The sequence below is a fragment of the Epinephelus moara genome, chromosome 5 (genome assembly GCF_006386435.1).
Source record: "Epinephelus moara isolate mb chromosome 5, YSFRI_EMoa_1.0, whole genome shotgun sequence".
Taxonomy (NCBI): Eukaryota; Metazoa; Chordata; class Actinopteri; order Perciformes; family Serranidae; genus Epinephelus; species Epinephelus moara.
The window spans coordinates 31664394-31682032 of NC_065510.1; the positions used below are offsets into that span (position 1 = coordinate 31664394).

General features: G+C 41.9%; 2 protein-coding genes across 7 annotated transcripts in view; one reads left to right on the forward strand and one right to left on the reverse strand.

Moving 5' to 3' along the window:
* Nucleotides 1–3828, reverse strand: part of micu3a (mitochondrial calcium uptake family, member 3a) — a 35006-nt gene extending 31178 nt beyond the window's left edge. For all 6 annotated transcript variants that reach the window (XM_050043297.1, XM_050043293.1, XM_050043295.1 and 3 more), the window contains exon 1: nucleotides 3515–3828. In XM_050043297.1, the coding sequence (XP_049899254.1) occupies nucleotides 3515–3781 (267 nt within the window). In that variant the 5' untranslated portion in view covers nucleotides 3782–3828. The remainder of the gene's footprint in view (nucleotides 1–3514) is intronic.
* A 4728-nt stretch (nucleotides 3829–8556) lies between these two features.
* On the forward strand, nucleotides 8557–11736 carry LOC126389615 (fibroblast growth factor 20-like). The gene is made up of 3 exons (XM_050043301.1): nucleotides 8557–9220; nucleotides 10186–10289; nucleotides 10429–11736. The coding sequence occupies exons 1-3, from the start codon at nucleotides 8887–8889 to the stop codon at nucleotides 10672–10674; spliced, it is 684 nt and encodes a 227-aa protein (XP_049899258.1). The 5' UTR covers nucleotides 8557–8886; the 3' UTR covers nucleotides 10675–11736.
* The last annotated feature ends 5903 nt before the right edge of the window (nucleotides 11737–17639 follow it).

The window sequence follows — 17639 nt, forward strand, 5'->3', positions numbered from 1 at the left end:
GCTTATGTTTCCCCAAAGCTTTGTTATCTTTCCCTGCAAATGAATTCTCAAAATGTCTTTAAAGCCTTATCCTTTAGAAACATTATGGGCTACCTTTACTGAATAACAGATGGCTGTTTTTCCCTTTTCCCACCGGAGCTATCCTGTTCCCAAGTTAGATGGCTATCTAGCCAACCTGCTCCCCAGTCAGGTATCCTGCCTGTATTCTTATACAGTGGGCTCTCCTGCTTCAAATTGGCTTTCCCTTGATCATCCCAGTATCTTAACAGGCAACTCTGTTATTCCTGGCAGTATAGATGATCTAATCTTAGATCTACAATCTGCATATACTTTATTTAGTTTTATTGATGGCTGTTTTTACCATATGTTTTACATTTATTTACAACCCCACAATAAACCAGTATCAAACTGGTATCAGTTCATTTCAGTAGGCGTACAAACAGCTGTTATTTCAGTGTGCCAGATACATATTTAATTAACACTGCATATCTTCTGAAATTAAGTTCTGAATGTGCTCATTAGTACAAGCATCAGATCAGACTCTGTATTGGAAAACACCCCAGTTTCAAAGGACTTGGATCAGAACTGGGCCCAAAATAACTTGATCATTACAACTCTACTCGTCATAAAGCAGCTCATATGTATATAAAAGATATGTTCATATTTGGCTGCTTAACATCTCGTTAGTTACTTAGTTAGTTAGTAGACAACATATATATCTAGATGTGAAAATGTATGTAATTGTGCATTGAATATGATAAGTATTTGTTGTTTCTGGCTTGTATCATTTATGAACTGCGAGTGGATTCTCAGGTAACTTTCAAAGGCTACTTTTCAGTTCAGAGGGGTGACGCTCTTCTTTACTTTCGGGACCACAAAATGGTGGTTAGGTTATGTATGGTGCATATTATACCATAATTATATAATCTTTAGCTTTAAATATATAATGAGAAAAACAGACATGTATCCAAGTTAGCCAAATAAAGTGTATCAATGTCAAACACATGTAACAGTGAACCAAGAGATGTGGGCCTTGTATGTTATTAAGTTTACCATTCTCACAAAATAACTCTTTTTTGGGGGGGCAAAATTTTTTGAACATGTTACACAGTCGAGACAATAAATAACAGTTGTACATATACACACATATGAAGATACAGGCTATTTTTGTTATATGTATGTATACATGCACACATGTATACATACATGCAGGCACTTTATGCATACATGCATTAAGGTAGTAAGCATTTTAATGGTATCTGGGAACTATAAGACTGCAGCAGGTTTTCCTCACTTATTAATCTGCTGAATATTTTCTCAATTAATTGTTTGGCCTATAAAATGTCAGACTATACAGAAAAAAAAAATTATAGTTTATAAAGGTCAATGTGACATCTTGAATCTTAAATCTATGTTAAATGTATCGTTTTGTCCAACCAACAGTCAAAATTCCAAAAATGTAGTGTTTTTGTGTGAAAACTGATGTAAATGATTAATCAATTATCAAAATTATTGCCAATTATTTTTTTGTCAGTCAACTGATGTTTTATCTCCACTAGAACTAATCATTAAATACTGGCAGTACTCTAGTGCAGTAAATTTACTCAAGTACTGTCCTTCGGTACAATTTTTAAGTACTTCACTCCTATACTCTGTACTTCATTATATCTGTTTTATGCTATTTACAGTTCTATTCTGTGATATCTAACAGTAAAATATTGTAATTTTTTATAAACACATTCAATAGAAAGCTACAGATACTTCATAGATTATTTTTTCTTCAAGACACATCATTATCTCAAAAATGAAACCTATCAGAAATGTTAAAATTAGCTCCAGTTCCACCAGCTGCAACATTACAACACTGCTTACATGTTAATGCATCAATAATAACAACACAGTAATATACTATTCATTCTGAAAAGCCCTCTTCTGCATTATGAGCAATCTATTTAATTTTAACTTCTGATATTTTCTATAGGCTACATTTTGCTGTTCAGCATAGTGAAGTGAAAACTTTTAATGGAGGACTTTTACTTGTAATGACGCATTTTTAATTTGTGGTTTTGCTACTTAAAAGATCTTTAAGGACTGGGTACTTTTTCCAACCCCTGCAACTGGTTATTTGAAATAGTAGGGTCAGGGTGAGATGGGGAAAGATACCCCCACCCGCTTAATTCCTCTCCTAACTAATATATGGCACTAAATCTACTCTCAACACATGTATTGCATGGCAGTGCTATAGTAAATTGTGACATTTCATCCGAATTGCTGCATTCTTTAGATTTATTTGTTGTTTTAGGATAAACTGAACTAGTTTTGTGAGCTATGTGTAAAGTCAGACACTTGGGGCGAGAAGCCCCTCCTTAGAAAGGGGGTGTAAACACCCAGGGACATCCTGCCGCAAAATATTATTTAGTTAGATTATCTAGCGTTTAGTCATATTTGACATTGTATAGTTCATATCTACATATAGGCCTAGCAGTAGTATTGTAGTTTCAATGGATTGCTAGTGTTATTAGCAACCTCGATAGCAGTCATTACCCTTGCTAGCTATCTAGAATTAGCCAACATTTTTAGCAAGCTTGCTGAAGGAGACATCCTGACATAAAAACAACTAGTCTGAAAGAAAGGCTGTGAGGCTCCTGGATTAACTATTGACAGGTTAAGGTTGGGTTTTTAGTTTTAGTTAGATAGTTAGTTTTGAGCTCAGGGGCTTCTTGATCCAGGCAGGGGGCATCTTTCCCAAGTGATATTAATTTTATTGCTATGAGAACAAAATTGGCTACTTTACCAATTTATTTCTCCCAACAGTGTGTTGGTTGAAGCATCATCTTTCTGCACATGCTTATATCATATCAAAATATATTTTAAAGTGGCTTTATTTTTACCATATCTAGCTGTCTGCTCTCAAGTGGCTTAACATTTAACATGAAACCACAGGAACTACTACATTCAGTTGTTCGATAACTGGGCCCTGCAGACACTAGTAACTAATTTCTGTGCCTTATTTTAGAGTGCTAGTGTCTAATTTAAAGTGTTGCTGTGAGCAGTCCCCTCACCCAGCAGCCTGATTGACAGTAACATCCTCGACGTGGTGTCATTTCAGCACCAGCTCGAGCGGAGAGCGCCATTCATGCATCTGCGCGCGCACACCGTCCTGCAGCCAAACAGTGAGCAAACTGTTTCCACTGGGCGTGCTGGGAATGAATGACACAGTTTATCCGCCCGAGAGGAAAACATATAAACTGCTAGCCACACCATGGCTACCAAACACAAGTAGGCCCGTCTAACTGGGCCCGTGTGGGTCTAATTTTAGTGGAAGGAGAAGTGAATATACTCTGCGCTCTCTGCCTTTTCTCTCAGTGGCTTTTCCTTCATAGTCCTTCACACTGAGGCCCCGGTATCAACACTGGAGATAGGGCACTTTCTGCCAACGACCTACCGTGTCGCTACGTGTCACTAAAGCCCCTTTGCATTACAAATGGCAGGGCCAGTTTACTCAGCCTCCTACCTTCTCCTTCGCCTCAACGGTCGGGATGGACGGCAGCAGCAGACCGTTGATGCTGTGGCTCCCCATCCTCTTCCTGCCTCTGCCGCTCGTCATATCGTTGTAGAAGTACAGCGCCACGGCGCCTCCCGTAGCGAGACACATCCCGACAGCCAGACACCTCCGTGCCCTTCCTCCACTGGCCGTCTGACCGCCGACAAACTCGCTTCTCGCCGCCGACCAGAGGTTTAGCTTACCGGCCAGCGCTGCCACTCTGCGGAAAGCGGCCATTGCTGCTGTTGTTGCTGCTGCGGCTGCCGCTGCGCCGCTGCTGTGATTATAACTTTACTGGCAGCAGAAAACTATCGCGTTTCCTCGCTTTTATCGCGAGAACTGAGAACCGTTGATGCTGAGGCTGAGAGCAAAGTCCCACACAGAGAGGAGAGGATTTGATGCTTGGCTGAGTGGGAGTGAGTGATTAATTTGAACCGCGGTCACTTATAAACAGGAATGCAGTCTAAGGCAAACAGACTCAGTTCATCCAGTTTACATGAGTCGAATTTAACCAATAAAGTGACATGTATTAATTTAGTTACATAGAAATTATATAAAATGATACATCAAAATCTTGAAGTATGATTCATCGGCTAGAAATCATATTTTACTGTCCTGTTACCAACTACCAGTGGTAATTATTGCAATTACAATAAAAGAAACTCTGTTATAAGTTAAATAAACAGTCCTGCATTCAATGATCAGATATATTGTATGTAAAATCACACCACCTAAAGAATTCCAATATGTTATTTCTATGGTCTAATAAAGTTCAATCAATATTTGTGAACATTAGCTACTCTCTCTCAGAGCCAGAAACCAGAGAAGTCTCAGACTTGTGATGTCATACAGTATAAAGTCTGGAGCTGCTCCACAGACAATAAATGGGAAGCCTGATTTTGCGGACCCACAAAATGTTTATTTTCTTTTCTTTATACCCAAATGAGCTTTATGGTATAGTAGTGTTCTCATTTCAGAAACAGAAATCTACCCATACGCTCAGAAGATTCCCCTCTGTGCCTTCAATGCAATCTATAGCCTGCCAGTAGTTCCCTGGTCCAAAAGTGGGTCTTGTGCCCATTCTGAATGGACCGCAAGTGACTTGCAAATATGTCAAGTTTGTAACTATCGGACAGCTGCTTGACAGAGACAGAAAACTAGCTGGATGACATGGACAAATGCAGGTATGACGCTGACTGTATTTAACCGTGGGACCTCGAACTAATGACTAAGGAGAAATCTGGACCCCATGGCTGGATAAGTTGGGAACCACTGATCTATAACATCTTTCCCAATTCAATGTCTGTGGAGCAGCTCCAGACTTTATACCCTATGACATCACAAATTTAAGTTTTGCCACTATGGTTCTTTGATTTGAGAGAGAGTTGCTCATTTTCATTTATATTTTTGGACTGTCTTAGACCATTGTAATAAGATAGGAATTTTGAAAATAAACAAAATAGCAAAATATCAGCAAGATATGTAGCTAACCAGTAGGTCTATTGCTGTCAGATAAATCCAATGAAGTAGGCGTACAGCATTTCTTTCTCAAAGTAGAAGTATACAGTATCATAAAATGGAAATTCTCAAGCCTAAAAAGCCACCTCAAAACCGTTCTTACGTACTTTGCATCACTGTTCCCACGAGAAACTGGCAAACTCTCTGCATGCTGTGACACACATGAAAAATCTAGAAAAAAAAATCAAATTTCAAAACCAATGACAGCATTTATAAAAAGTCTGTTAGCTCAAATATCTCACAACATGTGAGTCGTCATCTTTGAGTAGACTTGAAAGACATCTCAGTTTACGCTGGGAAATTATAAGTGACCATTGATATCACCATTTGTCAATCTTCACTTTTTATTGAGGGTCAGTGTGGTGTCAGATTTCCAGCGGGAAGTTCAGGATCAAAGGAGCCAATGGAGAGCAGATATCAAACGAATATCAAAGATGAACTCTTCATTTAAGTCTTTACATGTGAGACGAATGTTAACCTGATGGGGCTTTTCTTATGACTTTGATGCGGAGAGAATAAAAGAGAGAAGTCTAATAGATGGTCCTGTCACCTGTTCACACATGAAGCACGGTGGATCACTCTAACCTGTGAAATCTATTTAGCCAGAAGTTGAAAACAGATCAAACAATGACTATCAAAACCTCTTGGTACAAACAAACCCTTTAAAGGGTTGAATCTATTAAGCCTTTAATTTGTCCCTTTGATTTCTAATTTGGTCAAAGTCCAAACAAGATTAGGTTATTACATGACTAATCATAACAATAGGCTCCCTAATTGGTTGACTGATGGAGATGGGAATGTTTAAGCAAAATTACGACTGACCTGTTTAAAAAAAATCCTCATAAGTTAAATGCAATAAATTTTGACATCTAATTTCACACCTTTGACAATGATTGTATTCAGTATTGACTGCTGCAAAAAAACAAGTATTAACACATGACCAAGGCTCCAAGCAGAAACCCAATATGGGACAAAGGCCTTTGTTGTGGCTGATTTTTGAACCCCAGACCTGTCCAGGGACATAAAAGTGGAGAGAGTACAATATCAGATTCTTATGCAATTTTCCAAGTGCCATAAAAATTAAATTATGATTGAATTAAACAAGTCTACATTTTGATAGGGGCCCTCTGAATCCTGCTTTCAAGGACCCCTGGAGTTCCCTCGACCCCAGTTTGGAAACCACTTGCATTAATAACCTCTAGGCTACCTATTCAGTTATTCCATTATCCAGGCATTCGATTAGGTTGTAATTTCTTTGTGTGTGTATGTATGTGTGTGTGTGTGTGTGTGTGTGTGTGTGTGTGTGTGGTTGGGTGAGGGGTAGGGGTATAACCCTGGGGGCCTCCCTCCTCCTCCTCCTCCTCCTCCTCCTCCATGAATGCTATAGTGGCTACATGGTTGGCTTCACTCCCTGTCCCATGTCACAAACAGGGCAGTAAACCAACAGAGAATATATTTTAAAGCAAACCATGTGACCCTGGGAACTGTTAACTTGCACCTCGAAAGCGTGCGTGGAAATGTGGCGTTGTAGTTGACGTCTTCATTGTGGCCAGGTCGATATCCAATGCATCAGGTTCTGATCAGCCTGGAGGGGTTTCTGATCGATTCTGTCCCCTTTAAAAAAAAAGTTCCCTTTTTTTTGCTGGTCATAAATACTAATGAAGCGAGGGAAGGAAGGAGGAGGACGCACACCACACACACATGTCCACTGCAGTCTGTCTGTACACACACATGCGCACAACTAACATCCACGACATAACATATAGACAAGCATAACAGCAATAAAATAAAATAAAATCACACATGGGCCTACCGTTATCCCACAACGCCTCTGTCCTCCTGTCAGGCTGGAGAAATCGACACGAGTACAAAATGACCTGCGTGGAGCGACCACACGCGCACACAAACACCTCTGTACCTTCAACTCATTCATCAATGCAACTCCCAAGGGAGGGGGCAGCTGTGTGCGCGCGTGCGTTGGTGTGCGCGAGCGCGTGTCTGTCTGTATAGCTGCCAAAATCAATGCCATATACTACAGGCTGGAACATGGGCCCCTGTGCCACTGTTTAGATGAAACCACAGCTTAAATCAACCATGGAAACTGCGCATTGACCCCAACGCAGATCTGACCAAATGACATCCGATGAATAAGTAAATTGTGCAACTTTAATATTTTGTTGATGCTGCAAGTCAAAATCAGTTTGTTATCTTCATATTTTACATTCGTCCAATACAAAATACCTAATGATTCACAAATGAGGCAATCTGTCATGGAATATGTTCAAAGTTATGATCAATAAAAAGATGTAACAAACTCCCTTCATTTACATAAAGCATTAACAGCTTCTGAAGCCCTTCAAGTGTCAAGTGTCGGGGTATTATAAGCTTGCAGTTCAAACAGGTATATTCCCCTCTTCTGGTTGTTATTGCCTGATCCCCTTACAAGATCCCAGCACTTTGAAGCGTCTGTGTCTTTGATTCGTCTTTTAAGACCACAATTAAGGATATATGGGCTCCTGCGCTGTTCAAAGCACAGTGGAAAGATCAATGAGGGGATTGACAGTCAAGTGATGTCGTTTGCACAGGTGTGTGTGGGTGCGTGTGTGCGATTGTGTGTGTGTGTTTGTGTCTGTGCGGGCGCTGTAAATGTGCGGCTGGGTTACATAAAACGGGGGCAATAAATCAACAGCCGAGTGCGAAAATTACGCAAATGGGGGCTTTCCTCTCTCTCTCTCTCTCTCTCTCTCTCTCTCTCTCTCTCTTTCTCTCTCTCTCTCCTGCCGCACCTGAGTCATTTCGAAGCGGGGGGCGTGGGGTTGTAAAGCGTTTAGGGTAATGGCAACATCACTTTCATGATATTTGACTTATACACACACACTCTCTCTTTCTCTCCATTTCACGCACAAGTTGCTGCTGAGATGCGCACAGCTCTAACACACACTGACAAAATTAAATGTGGGCCTGTGCTGAAGTGCCCATGAGCATTGCGTCTATATGAGCTTCAGTGAAGTTGCTGTGCTGCTATAAGGGGAAACGAGGAGGGAAAAAACCTATCGTGCTCATTTTTATTAGTAGTTTTAATTTCCTCTCCAAGTCCCTGCGCTCTCCGCACTGAAACTGAACATCAAAGGTGAGACAGGAGAGCGATGAGCAGAGGGATGAAGGGCCTCCGTTTCAAACGGGAGCAGATATGAGCCATAAAGGGAGGAGATCGGGCTGCATTTGCATAAAAAGGCAAATTGGGGTGAATTACCGTAGGGAGTATTGCGTTATATAGATGTTGAGCGCAGCGCACTGGTGTCACACTGCGCTACATGCTGCCGCTGGAGGAGCTGAGCGCAGGGTACCGCAGAAATAAAAGGCTGAAGTGCACTGAGGAGAGAGAGAGAGAGAGAGAGAGAGAGAGAGAGAGAGAGAGAGAGAGAGAGAGAGAGAGAGGAAAACCCTGAAGTGCACCGGAGCAAAGGGGAGTATCCCGAGGTGAGGAGGAGAGAGAGGGAGCGGACAGAGGACTGGGGAGAAGGATAAATAGCAGCAGAGAGGAGTAGAAGGGACACGGGGCTGCTGCAAGCAGGGATACCTGCATACATCAAGATAACACGGGAGTTTAATCTCAATTAGATGACAGTCTAATTAACGGTGCTGGTGACTGCGCCAAAACGCGCACACACATTGGAGATTTTCTCCGCCCGCACATCCAACTTTTCTTTTCCTCCGCTTCACGGGCTGACCCCTCGCTCGCTGGTTCGTACCGAGGCTCTGTGCTCATCACTTGGACTTGGATCTCCTGTGCTGTAAAAGCCGCATCGGCTGTCTTATCTGTGATGGGGGCAGCGGCGGAGGTTGGGAGCTTCGTCAACGGATTTCTGGACAGCTTTGGCCCCGCGGGTGCCGCTTCGGCTCCCGTCGGCTCTCATTTCGTTCTCACCCCAGCCGGGGCGGTGGACTACAACTCGGTGACCGGACTAATGATGGGGGGACAGGGACAGCAGCAGGAGCACCTAGTGTCCGCGGAGAGGCTGTCCCGGAGCCTGGCGGACCTCAGCCATCTGAAGGGGATTCTGAGGCGGCGGCAGCTCTACTGCAGGACCGGCTTCCACCTGGAGATCCGTCCCGACGGCACCGTGCAGGGCACCAGGAAGGACCACAGCAGATTCGGTACACACCCCTTCACAAATAAACCTATATTCATTATTATTATTATCAGTATTGTTATTATTAGTAGTATCATCAGCAGTAGCTTCCTGCAGTAGCCTAGTAGTACTGTGGTGGTCTATTGTGGAATTTCTGCTATAGGCTCTATTGTGAGATACAGACTGACAGGTAGCCTACCCCTATGGTGGAGTCACACACACACACACACACACACACACACACACACACACACACACACACACACACACACACAGTTTAGTGTAACGTTTAATGATTGTTAAATGAAAACTAATATTATCACATGCAGCCATGCAGGTTACTTCAGTCTACCTGAAACACATCACTATAGATGCTATAATGCATCCAGAGAAACATAATTTATTTCAAGATGATTATGCTTCCCAGATGGGACATTGCTTTGAGTATTTCATGTTTGCACATTTTTACCACATTTCCTCTTCCAGATTAGATTGGAAGCTTTTCTTTACTTTTACCAGCTTATCTTCAGTTATCAAGATAAACAGCTGCAGCTTACTGCAGATCAAAAGTAGACCTCTGAGAGATTTCTTGTTAGTGCTGCAGGCTGTAGCACTTCTGGCACTTGATTTATTCCATTTGAGACTTGGATGTAACTTCATGCCAGAGGCCATTCCAGACACCCAGCCTTGCTTGTCAGAGTCAGCTGGTGCGGTTATTTACTGTACTTTTTTTTGGAGGGCAGGTCAATTTTACACAGGGTGTCCATCTTCAGATGTTCCTTTTGGCTTATATATCTAAATGATCTGACAAACCCATGATATTGTAGGATACTCTACAAGCAGCAGTGGAACAAACTTGAGCAGGACTAATGTTATGTTGTATCCAAGATAATTAAATTCACATTTATGGGTGTTTTCAGATGTGGTTATGAGAAAGCAAACAAAATTGTCTGACCAGTGAGTCTAATGTAATGTAATGTGTGTGTGCAGGTATTTTGGAGTTCATCAGTCTAGCTGTGGGACTTGTCAGCATCAGAGGGGTGGACAGTGGACTCTACCTCGCCATGAACAGCAAGGGAGAACTGTACGGATCGGTGAGTACACATACTATTGAGTATACACTAAACGCACACATCTGTATACCAATTCTCAACATATCTGATCTGCGGGCAGCAGATGGCACATTCTGCATCACTCAACTCATCTTTCCTCTGCTTATCTGTCTGTCTGCAGGAGAAGCTGTCTGCAGAATCCGTTTTTAGGGAGCAATTTGAAGAAAACTGGTACAACACCTACTCATCCAACATCTACCGGCATGGAGAAAGAGGGGCATTTTACTTTGTTGCGCTGAACAAAGATGGGACGTCCCGGGATGGAACGAGGTCAAGGCGACATCAGAGGTTCACGCACTTCTTACCGAGGCCTGTAGACCCGGACAGAGTACCAGAGCTGTACAGAGACATATTGGGCCAGAGCTGAGACTGAAGGGGCGTTACCTTGACCCCATCAGAGCTGCAAAGCAAGTGCACCTAATCCTAACCCACTCTTGAGGGAGATGGAAGATCTTGTTGATCTGGACAAAACAGGATCATAAACAGTGCACCAAATCAACACTCCCCACTGATGGCATGGAGGAAGGACAGAGATCCTTTCTGAACCACACTAGCGGGGGAGCTTGACTGAACAGCACCAGGGATCTTCTGTGGAAGATGTAAAGGCCCCTTACACAGACACAAACACTTGGGTCCCTAATATTGCCCCTTTATGGGCCTATGCAGAGGCCCTGGTGGCCAAACATACAAGTCATGGATTTGAGTTTCCACTTCTTAAATCCAGCTACCTGCTTGTCCAAACTGCATGTTCAGAAGGTCAAAAGTATGGGAACTAGGAGGTGAGATTAACAACTAGCTGCTAGCGTCTTTCTGCTGTGGCTGCTGAGTCTTGTCAATTCCACTGTTTTCAGTTATTTTTATTCAAATCACTACTGTGGCTGCTAAGTAAATGATTTATTGAAATGCTTAATCCACTATACTGTGTGGCTGGTTTACACAAAAAGGTAGTTTCATGCACTGGAAATCAGCCATGTCTGTTGTGGGAAACGGGTCTGAGAGCTGGGGGAATCATCTCCATCGGACTGACTGTTGAGATGGTGCGGACGGATTCCCTTTGAAACTGCTCCAAAGAGAGATGCTGCTCGGAAAATATGACTTTTCTACAAAGTGCATGAGGAACAAAAGAAGAAGGATGGATCCAGTGGAGTTTTATAAGGACTTCTTCTGTGGTGTCCCGTGGCGGATTACTGCGTGTTCTGTTGGAACTCTAGAGACTCATCTAGACCCCAGTGAAGGAATTCGGTTGTTCTCACACTGACTGCAGTCAAACAACGAGCACGGGACCGACAAAGACACCCTTACAAACCTGTTGGCAGATTTTATTCTTATTTATGAATTTTTGTTTCCTAGGACATACAGTATATTTATTTCATATATTTATTTATTTTGAGAATATATTTTTACAGGTATGAGACAAAATAAAAAAGATATTCAGAAAAAGCCATGAGAGATTTTTCTTTGTTGTTGTGTTGTCATAGTATAAACTGCTGTTTTCCATTCTCACAGTGTGATTGAAGAGGTATATCAGTTTTTCAGACTTTGTGTTCACAGCATTGACTGACCTTGTGTCATATGGGTAAGTGATGATGCAACATCTGTCTGGTCAAAAACAGCACAGTATTTCCATGTGTCGCTTTATCACAATCTGCTTATCGACAAGCTGAGGTGACTTTTTCAGCTCTTCAAGGTTGGCCCAAAATTTATCTGGTGCTGTTGTTGGAGCGACAAGTCCTTAAAACCCCACTCCAGCCAATGTTACCTCCTGTTTCACCCCTTCATCAATGAGGGAATGGGGGTGCGGTTAATAGTCAGATGTAATCCATTACCATGGCAACCAGATCATTGTAGTATATGAGTCAAAGCAGTAGCATGGATGGCAATAGCGGTCACTCTAACATGAGTTATGAGGTAGAGGAATTTTCTCCACCTCCGTCACCTGAAGGAATTATGAATGAATATAAATCTAAAATTAGCTGGAATTCACTTACTTCTGAGTAACAACTGCTTAGTTTAACTATTTAACTGAGTTGATATGGGCAACTACTTTTGTTGCTAGTTTCTGTAATGCGGACAAGTTAATGAAATAGCCTAATTTTAAATGAATATTCCTGTAAGTTTATATCCATAAGATAAGTAAGATAGCCATACTGTATATTAGCTACTTTGTACCAAACAGGGCTTCCACTTTGGGGTCTTGATCACCCTGTTGGCATTTATTTTGCCAGTCATTTCCTTAGCAACTTTATCTCTTACATGGCCTATTGTAGTGTGTAGATGTTAGCTCACCCATAACACACACACTGTGTAACAGCTGAAGTTTCACAGTGCTGTGCTGGTTCCAAAAACTGAAGAAAACATCCCAAAACCAAAGGTCATTCTGTTGTTTTTCCTGTGACTCACACAGACCTATGCTGTATGTGTGCGGCAGGTGCAGACAATAACAATACACATTCTGCATCACATCCGCTCCATGAATGGTCTGCATCTGTTAAGTCATCAATGTAGTCATTATACAAGATAAGTTTCCTAAAGCTCACAACCATGTTTATCAGTTTGCAGCTCAGACGAAAAGAGGCATGACAGTGCACCTGTGCAAGCTTGGAGGATGACCTGCAGCTTCTGCTTTTAGTACCAACCTTCTTTTGTTTTTTCTAACTTTGAGCATAAAATGAAGTTATATGTAAAACAATATTTGGCAAACAGCAGGGCTAATCAATATTGTCAGGTAAACTCAGACAAATATAAAATAAAAATACAAAAATACAGTGGAGTGGAGTGGGGCTTGAACCTTGAAGCCGGTGTCCAAAAGAATTAAAAAATACTGAATGCAGTGATTCAGTATTGCACTTTCGTACAGCTGGGGGACTTGAAAGAGACGGATAAAAGGGAGCATGGTCCAAGCTGATGCAGCTGAGACAGAGATATTCTGACATTAGTCAAGCAACAACAACACTTGTCGTAAAAATTCCAATAATTCCCATAATGCAACTATTTTGTTAGTCCCTTCTTATCTGGTAAACACTCATCATTTTCAAACTCCACAGCCCCACATTGTGTTAAATATCTGTAGTACTGTATGTAGGCCCAAGCTGAGTAATCAAGTGATGTCACTCGGGTCACTTTCTCAGAGTTGATAAAGCTCCTCCAGAATCACAGAAGACACATTTCCATCTCTTTATACAGGCCAAGTTGTAGCTACTCCCCAAGTAAATTGGCTTTACTGGAGTGCCCCTTTAACATACAGTATGGCTAAGTATACACAGCACAAACCTGCACATTGCAGACTCTCCATACTGGCAATTAGACGGTCATACTTGTGGATTGACAAGCATAAGTCTGCTAAACTTTTGTTGCATTGTATCAGCCTGGATTAATTAAGCTAACAATAAAGAATGGGTCAGTTTCTGTCCAAATCTGTTGATATGGCAGCACTCCTATGTAATAATGCAGGGAGCTTTTCTTAGCTGTCCCTGAAAAGGACTGTGGACCACAAATATGGATGCTTTGTTAAAGGTTAATTTTTGCTACAACATTTGATTGCATAATGTAGTAGCTCACCTTTTCTCACCCTACAGCATCACTAATACCTAAACCACCGTTCTCTGTGATACTGCAATCTAATCCTTGTGGTAAAGTTTATTTCCAAACCACCATACTGAATAAAACAACAATTAAACTACAAAGTCCTCCATGTTTTATGTAACATTAAAACTCATGATCAAAGTTTTTCAAGCTTTAATGTCAAAACTATTCCTCTGAATAATTTAAAGTCTATCAGTAAGTAGACTGCGTTACTCTATTCCAGTAAAAGCCTGGGTATTTTCGTATTTCCACATCGTTCCTGTGGTCAGTTTCCAGCGTTATTATGGAGGATCATTTTATTTTTCTGGCCTAAGGAATGTCAGAAAGGAGAAAAAGACACCAGAAAAGCAGGAATGAGACAGAAGTGACAAAACAGTGAAAACTAAGGTTCAACTAAACGAGACAGAGTGATGGAAAAGGAGGTAAATAACATGAAGTCATCCAAGTGAGGAGACAGACAGCACGCGCTTCCTCTGACAGACACTGCAATTAGACAAGTGACTGGCAGGCCAAGTGCACTGCTGCACTCTTTCATCCCCCCTTCATCATCCCTTTATCTCCATCTTCATCCGCCTGTCTTGGATGAGTCATACCTGCTTCTTATGACACCTGAGACTGAACTGGCCAGATGTCACCCTGGCATAGGTGAAAGACAGATGAGTGCTCGAGTTAGAAAATGATGTAGCAAGACAGGAAAAGATGATTTTGAGAAATAAGAGGATGGTTATTGAAGGCAGCTCTCAGCATTGAATTGTAAAGTACATTTTGTGCCTTAGAAACAGCAGTTGACAAAACAATCTCACCTTAAGGTCCAGCTAGCAGCTGGTCCTGAGCTTTTCATTAACGTATCCTCATACAGCACACACTCAACGCTTAGTTTTGGTTTCACATGGGACACAAACAGCAGTCTCCTGGGCCCTCATTTATAAAAAGAACATACCACAGAAAACTGGGCATACGGTCATTTCCACACAAACCTCAGCATATATCAATGTGGACGTGAGCGGAAGCTATGATCAAATCTCACGTCAGGTCTCAACTCATGAAGGCATGCTTGAGTCAGCGAGGACTTGAGGTGCAGCTTAGTAAACCTGGCTGAGGTGGAGAATTGGTATTAGATGCCAGTCAGAATATGGTCTGAGTATTTGCAGCCACATATTGATCACTTAAACATGTATAGCCTACGAGAAAATATTATATTTTGTAAAGGCAACCCTCTATCACAGCTGGCAGTTGCCTGGCCCTGTGGGACTCGCTCTAGGCTGACCGAAGGCTGAACTTTTTTTTTAACACTGACAAGACAATGTTTGTTTGGATTTATCATTTGTGGTGCGTCTGTGTCTCCTCCTCCACCTGTTATGCCAGAAATGGAAGCAGACCCAATGCACGTGGCCATGTGCTCCTCGGTCTGGGTCAGTTAGAAGCTATGATACAAATATTATAATTATATCAATATTGTATAATATAAGGGCTAACATTATTAGCATACATAGGCTGTAGGTTGGAACATATCATGGATGTATAAATTAAATATTTCAACGTCAGCTTGAGTGTGATTGTCCACTGCAACGCTGTTGACTGCAGCAGTGATTTCTTTCCATATGTTTTTGCAGCTTCCTTTGATGCCTCTTTTCAGGCTGCTGAATAAAACCATTTGGTGAAATTGGACCTGGGGCATTGGTGCTTCTATTTTTTGTTTAGAGAAATTTCTCTTCTGGGTGGTATTATGTCTCTATATCGTAAACTCTAGGGGCTGAAGCCTCTCAACAGAGAATACTGGGACAGGACATGTAAATGATGATGATGACTGATGATTTCTGTGCTTGGATCTGCACTAGTTTGTATGTTAATTTGATAAATGAGGGCCCTGGATAGAAGTCCTGTGTTTGTTTGACCCAGACACCTCCCTACACTTCCTTTGCTCCTGTCCTATGAAGGAGGACAGCCTGCAGCACATAGGTCACATAATCACAGCCCCCCTGGCTCAGGATTACATGGGTTATTATAGTGCATTATTTTTTTGTAGGTGTAAGTATGAACAGTGAATGAGAACAGCTTAAATCATATGGTGATAATTTTGATAAAATGGAAATTTACACCTCTTCAACTGATGATTTGCTAAACCCTTACCCTTAAAAGGGATTGTCCAATCACAGCATCGCAACCATACCTAGGCATGGAACAGCCCATTCGCCAGAATCAAATGTTGGCATTGTACATTTCTGCAAACCACAAATAAATTTCATTTCATATGTCAACAATAAAACCGGTTGTGTTTAAGTGATGCATTGCTGTTTTACAAGTGACTTTTCAGGCATCAGATGTGGGTGTTTTTAGCAACCTGTTGCTGTTTTCCCACCAGCAATAGTGCAACAAAAGGTGGTTGGTTTTTACTGAGACATCGCTGCATTTCCTGATCCTTTACTAACCATAACCAAGTGGTTTTTCAGCCTAAACCTAACCAAATGTTAACATTTTTCTCCGCTGACTGGGTTGCATGGAAAGTCTGTCAAGCTTTGTATTCCTCTGTATGTTGTAGTGGTGTTCATGGGGGTAGTGTCTTTTTGTTAGCCTGTGGAAACAAAACACACAGCAAAACTGCGAGAAGGGAATTAAACAGTGTGTTTCTCTGCTCAAACATACAATGCAGATGTTAGCATGTCTACCTAACTAGCTTACTAGCTACAGCTGGCATCAAGGGCGTAGGCTTTGCTTGAACTTTGGGGGTCCTTGGTTTTGAAAGTAACTCTTCATTAGTCATGCTGATGTAGAATTACTTTCAAATCCAAGCAGGATGTTGTCAGTTAACTACTAATTATTTTGAGGGGTTACATTAGAAAAAACCCTGTTCGGGACTGGGACATCCACTGTTTATTATTAACCTGCTGTGTAGGAGCTGGTTTTGGATGTTGCTGACTGTACAGTGTTTTAGTGGCTCCTAATTTTGTCAGGGTGACACTCAGAAAGCCCTGCTCCAACCGTCACTCAAATAAGTTTGCCAAACACATTGAGAAGTTGTTACTCTCAAAGTCTTTCCTCTAGCTGAAAGTGAACTGTAAGCTAGGCATGTAACTGTATGACCTTTGTCATGTCATACCGAGGTCTAACTAGCTCTTTACAGTACAAAAACAATGCTGCTCCTTCTACATGGATCGTTTGGTAAATCAGTAGGTAAGGTAAAGTGGAGTGAAACTGGAGTAAGCATAATTCAGTTACCAGAACTCAGTAACTTGTCAATCTTTTGAATTACCTTGGCGCACCTTAAGCCCTCTTCGCACAGGACTAGAATTACCTGGGGACCACGTGTGATGTAGGAATTTACCCCCACGTAATGTGAAGAAACCTTTGTTCTACTTTGCACAGAATAAGTGTTCTAACAGGCTCTATAGTGCTGTGAGTGAAGTACAATGCTTGAACGCCCCCACTGTGACGCCCACAGGACCCCTGTGTGCTGAGGATGGGAGCGAAAAGGCTCAACAAAGCCTGACTGACCTCATGCAGCACCGAAGCAGAACTCGCTGCTGCCTGTCGGCCTGCACCCTTCAACATCTGACCTATGTTGTTTGTCTGACACTGGGGAAACACCAACTCTGTCAGATATGTCTCAAATTGTTACATGTCTCCAGCTGCATTTCACATCAAGGAGATGTTGCCATGTACAGGTCGGTGCCAGCATACAGGCTCATCAGCTCGGCAACATGTTTCAGATAAGATTACAGGGTGCTGAGATTCACATCTGCCCAGTTGTGC

What these genes read in the sequence shown, in the direction of transcription:
- LOC126389615 (XM_050043301.1), top strand. Translation starts at nt 8,887, where the DNA reads ATGGGGGCAGCGGCGGAGGTTGGGAGCTTCGTCAACGGATTTCTGGAC. An exon ending in GAAGGACCACAGCAGATTCG is followed by an intron (nt 9,221 to 10,185) that starts GTACACACCCCT and finishes GTGTGTGTGCAG; the next exon opens with GTATTTTGGAGTTCATCAGT. An exon ending in AGGGAGAACTGTACGGATCG is followed by an intron (nt 10,290 to 10,428) that starts GTGAGTACACAT and finishes GTCTGTCTGCAG; the next exon opens with GAGAAGCTGTCTGCAGAATC.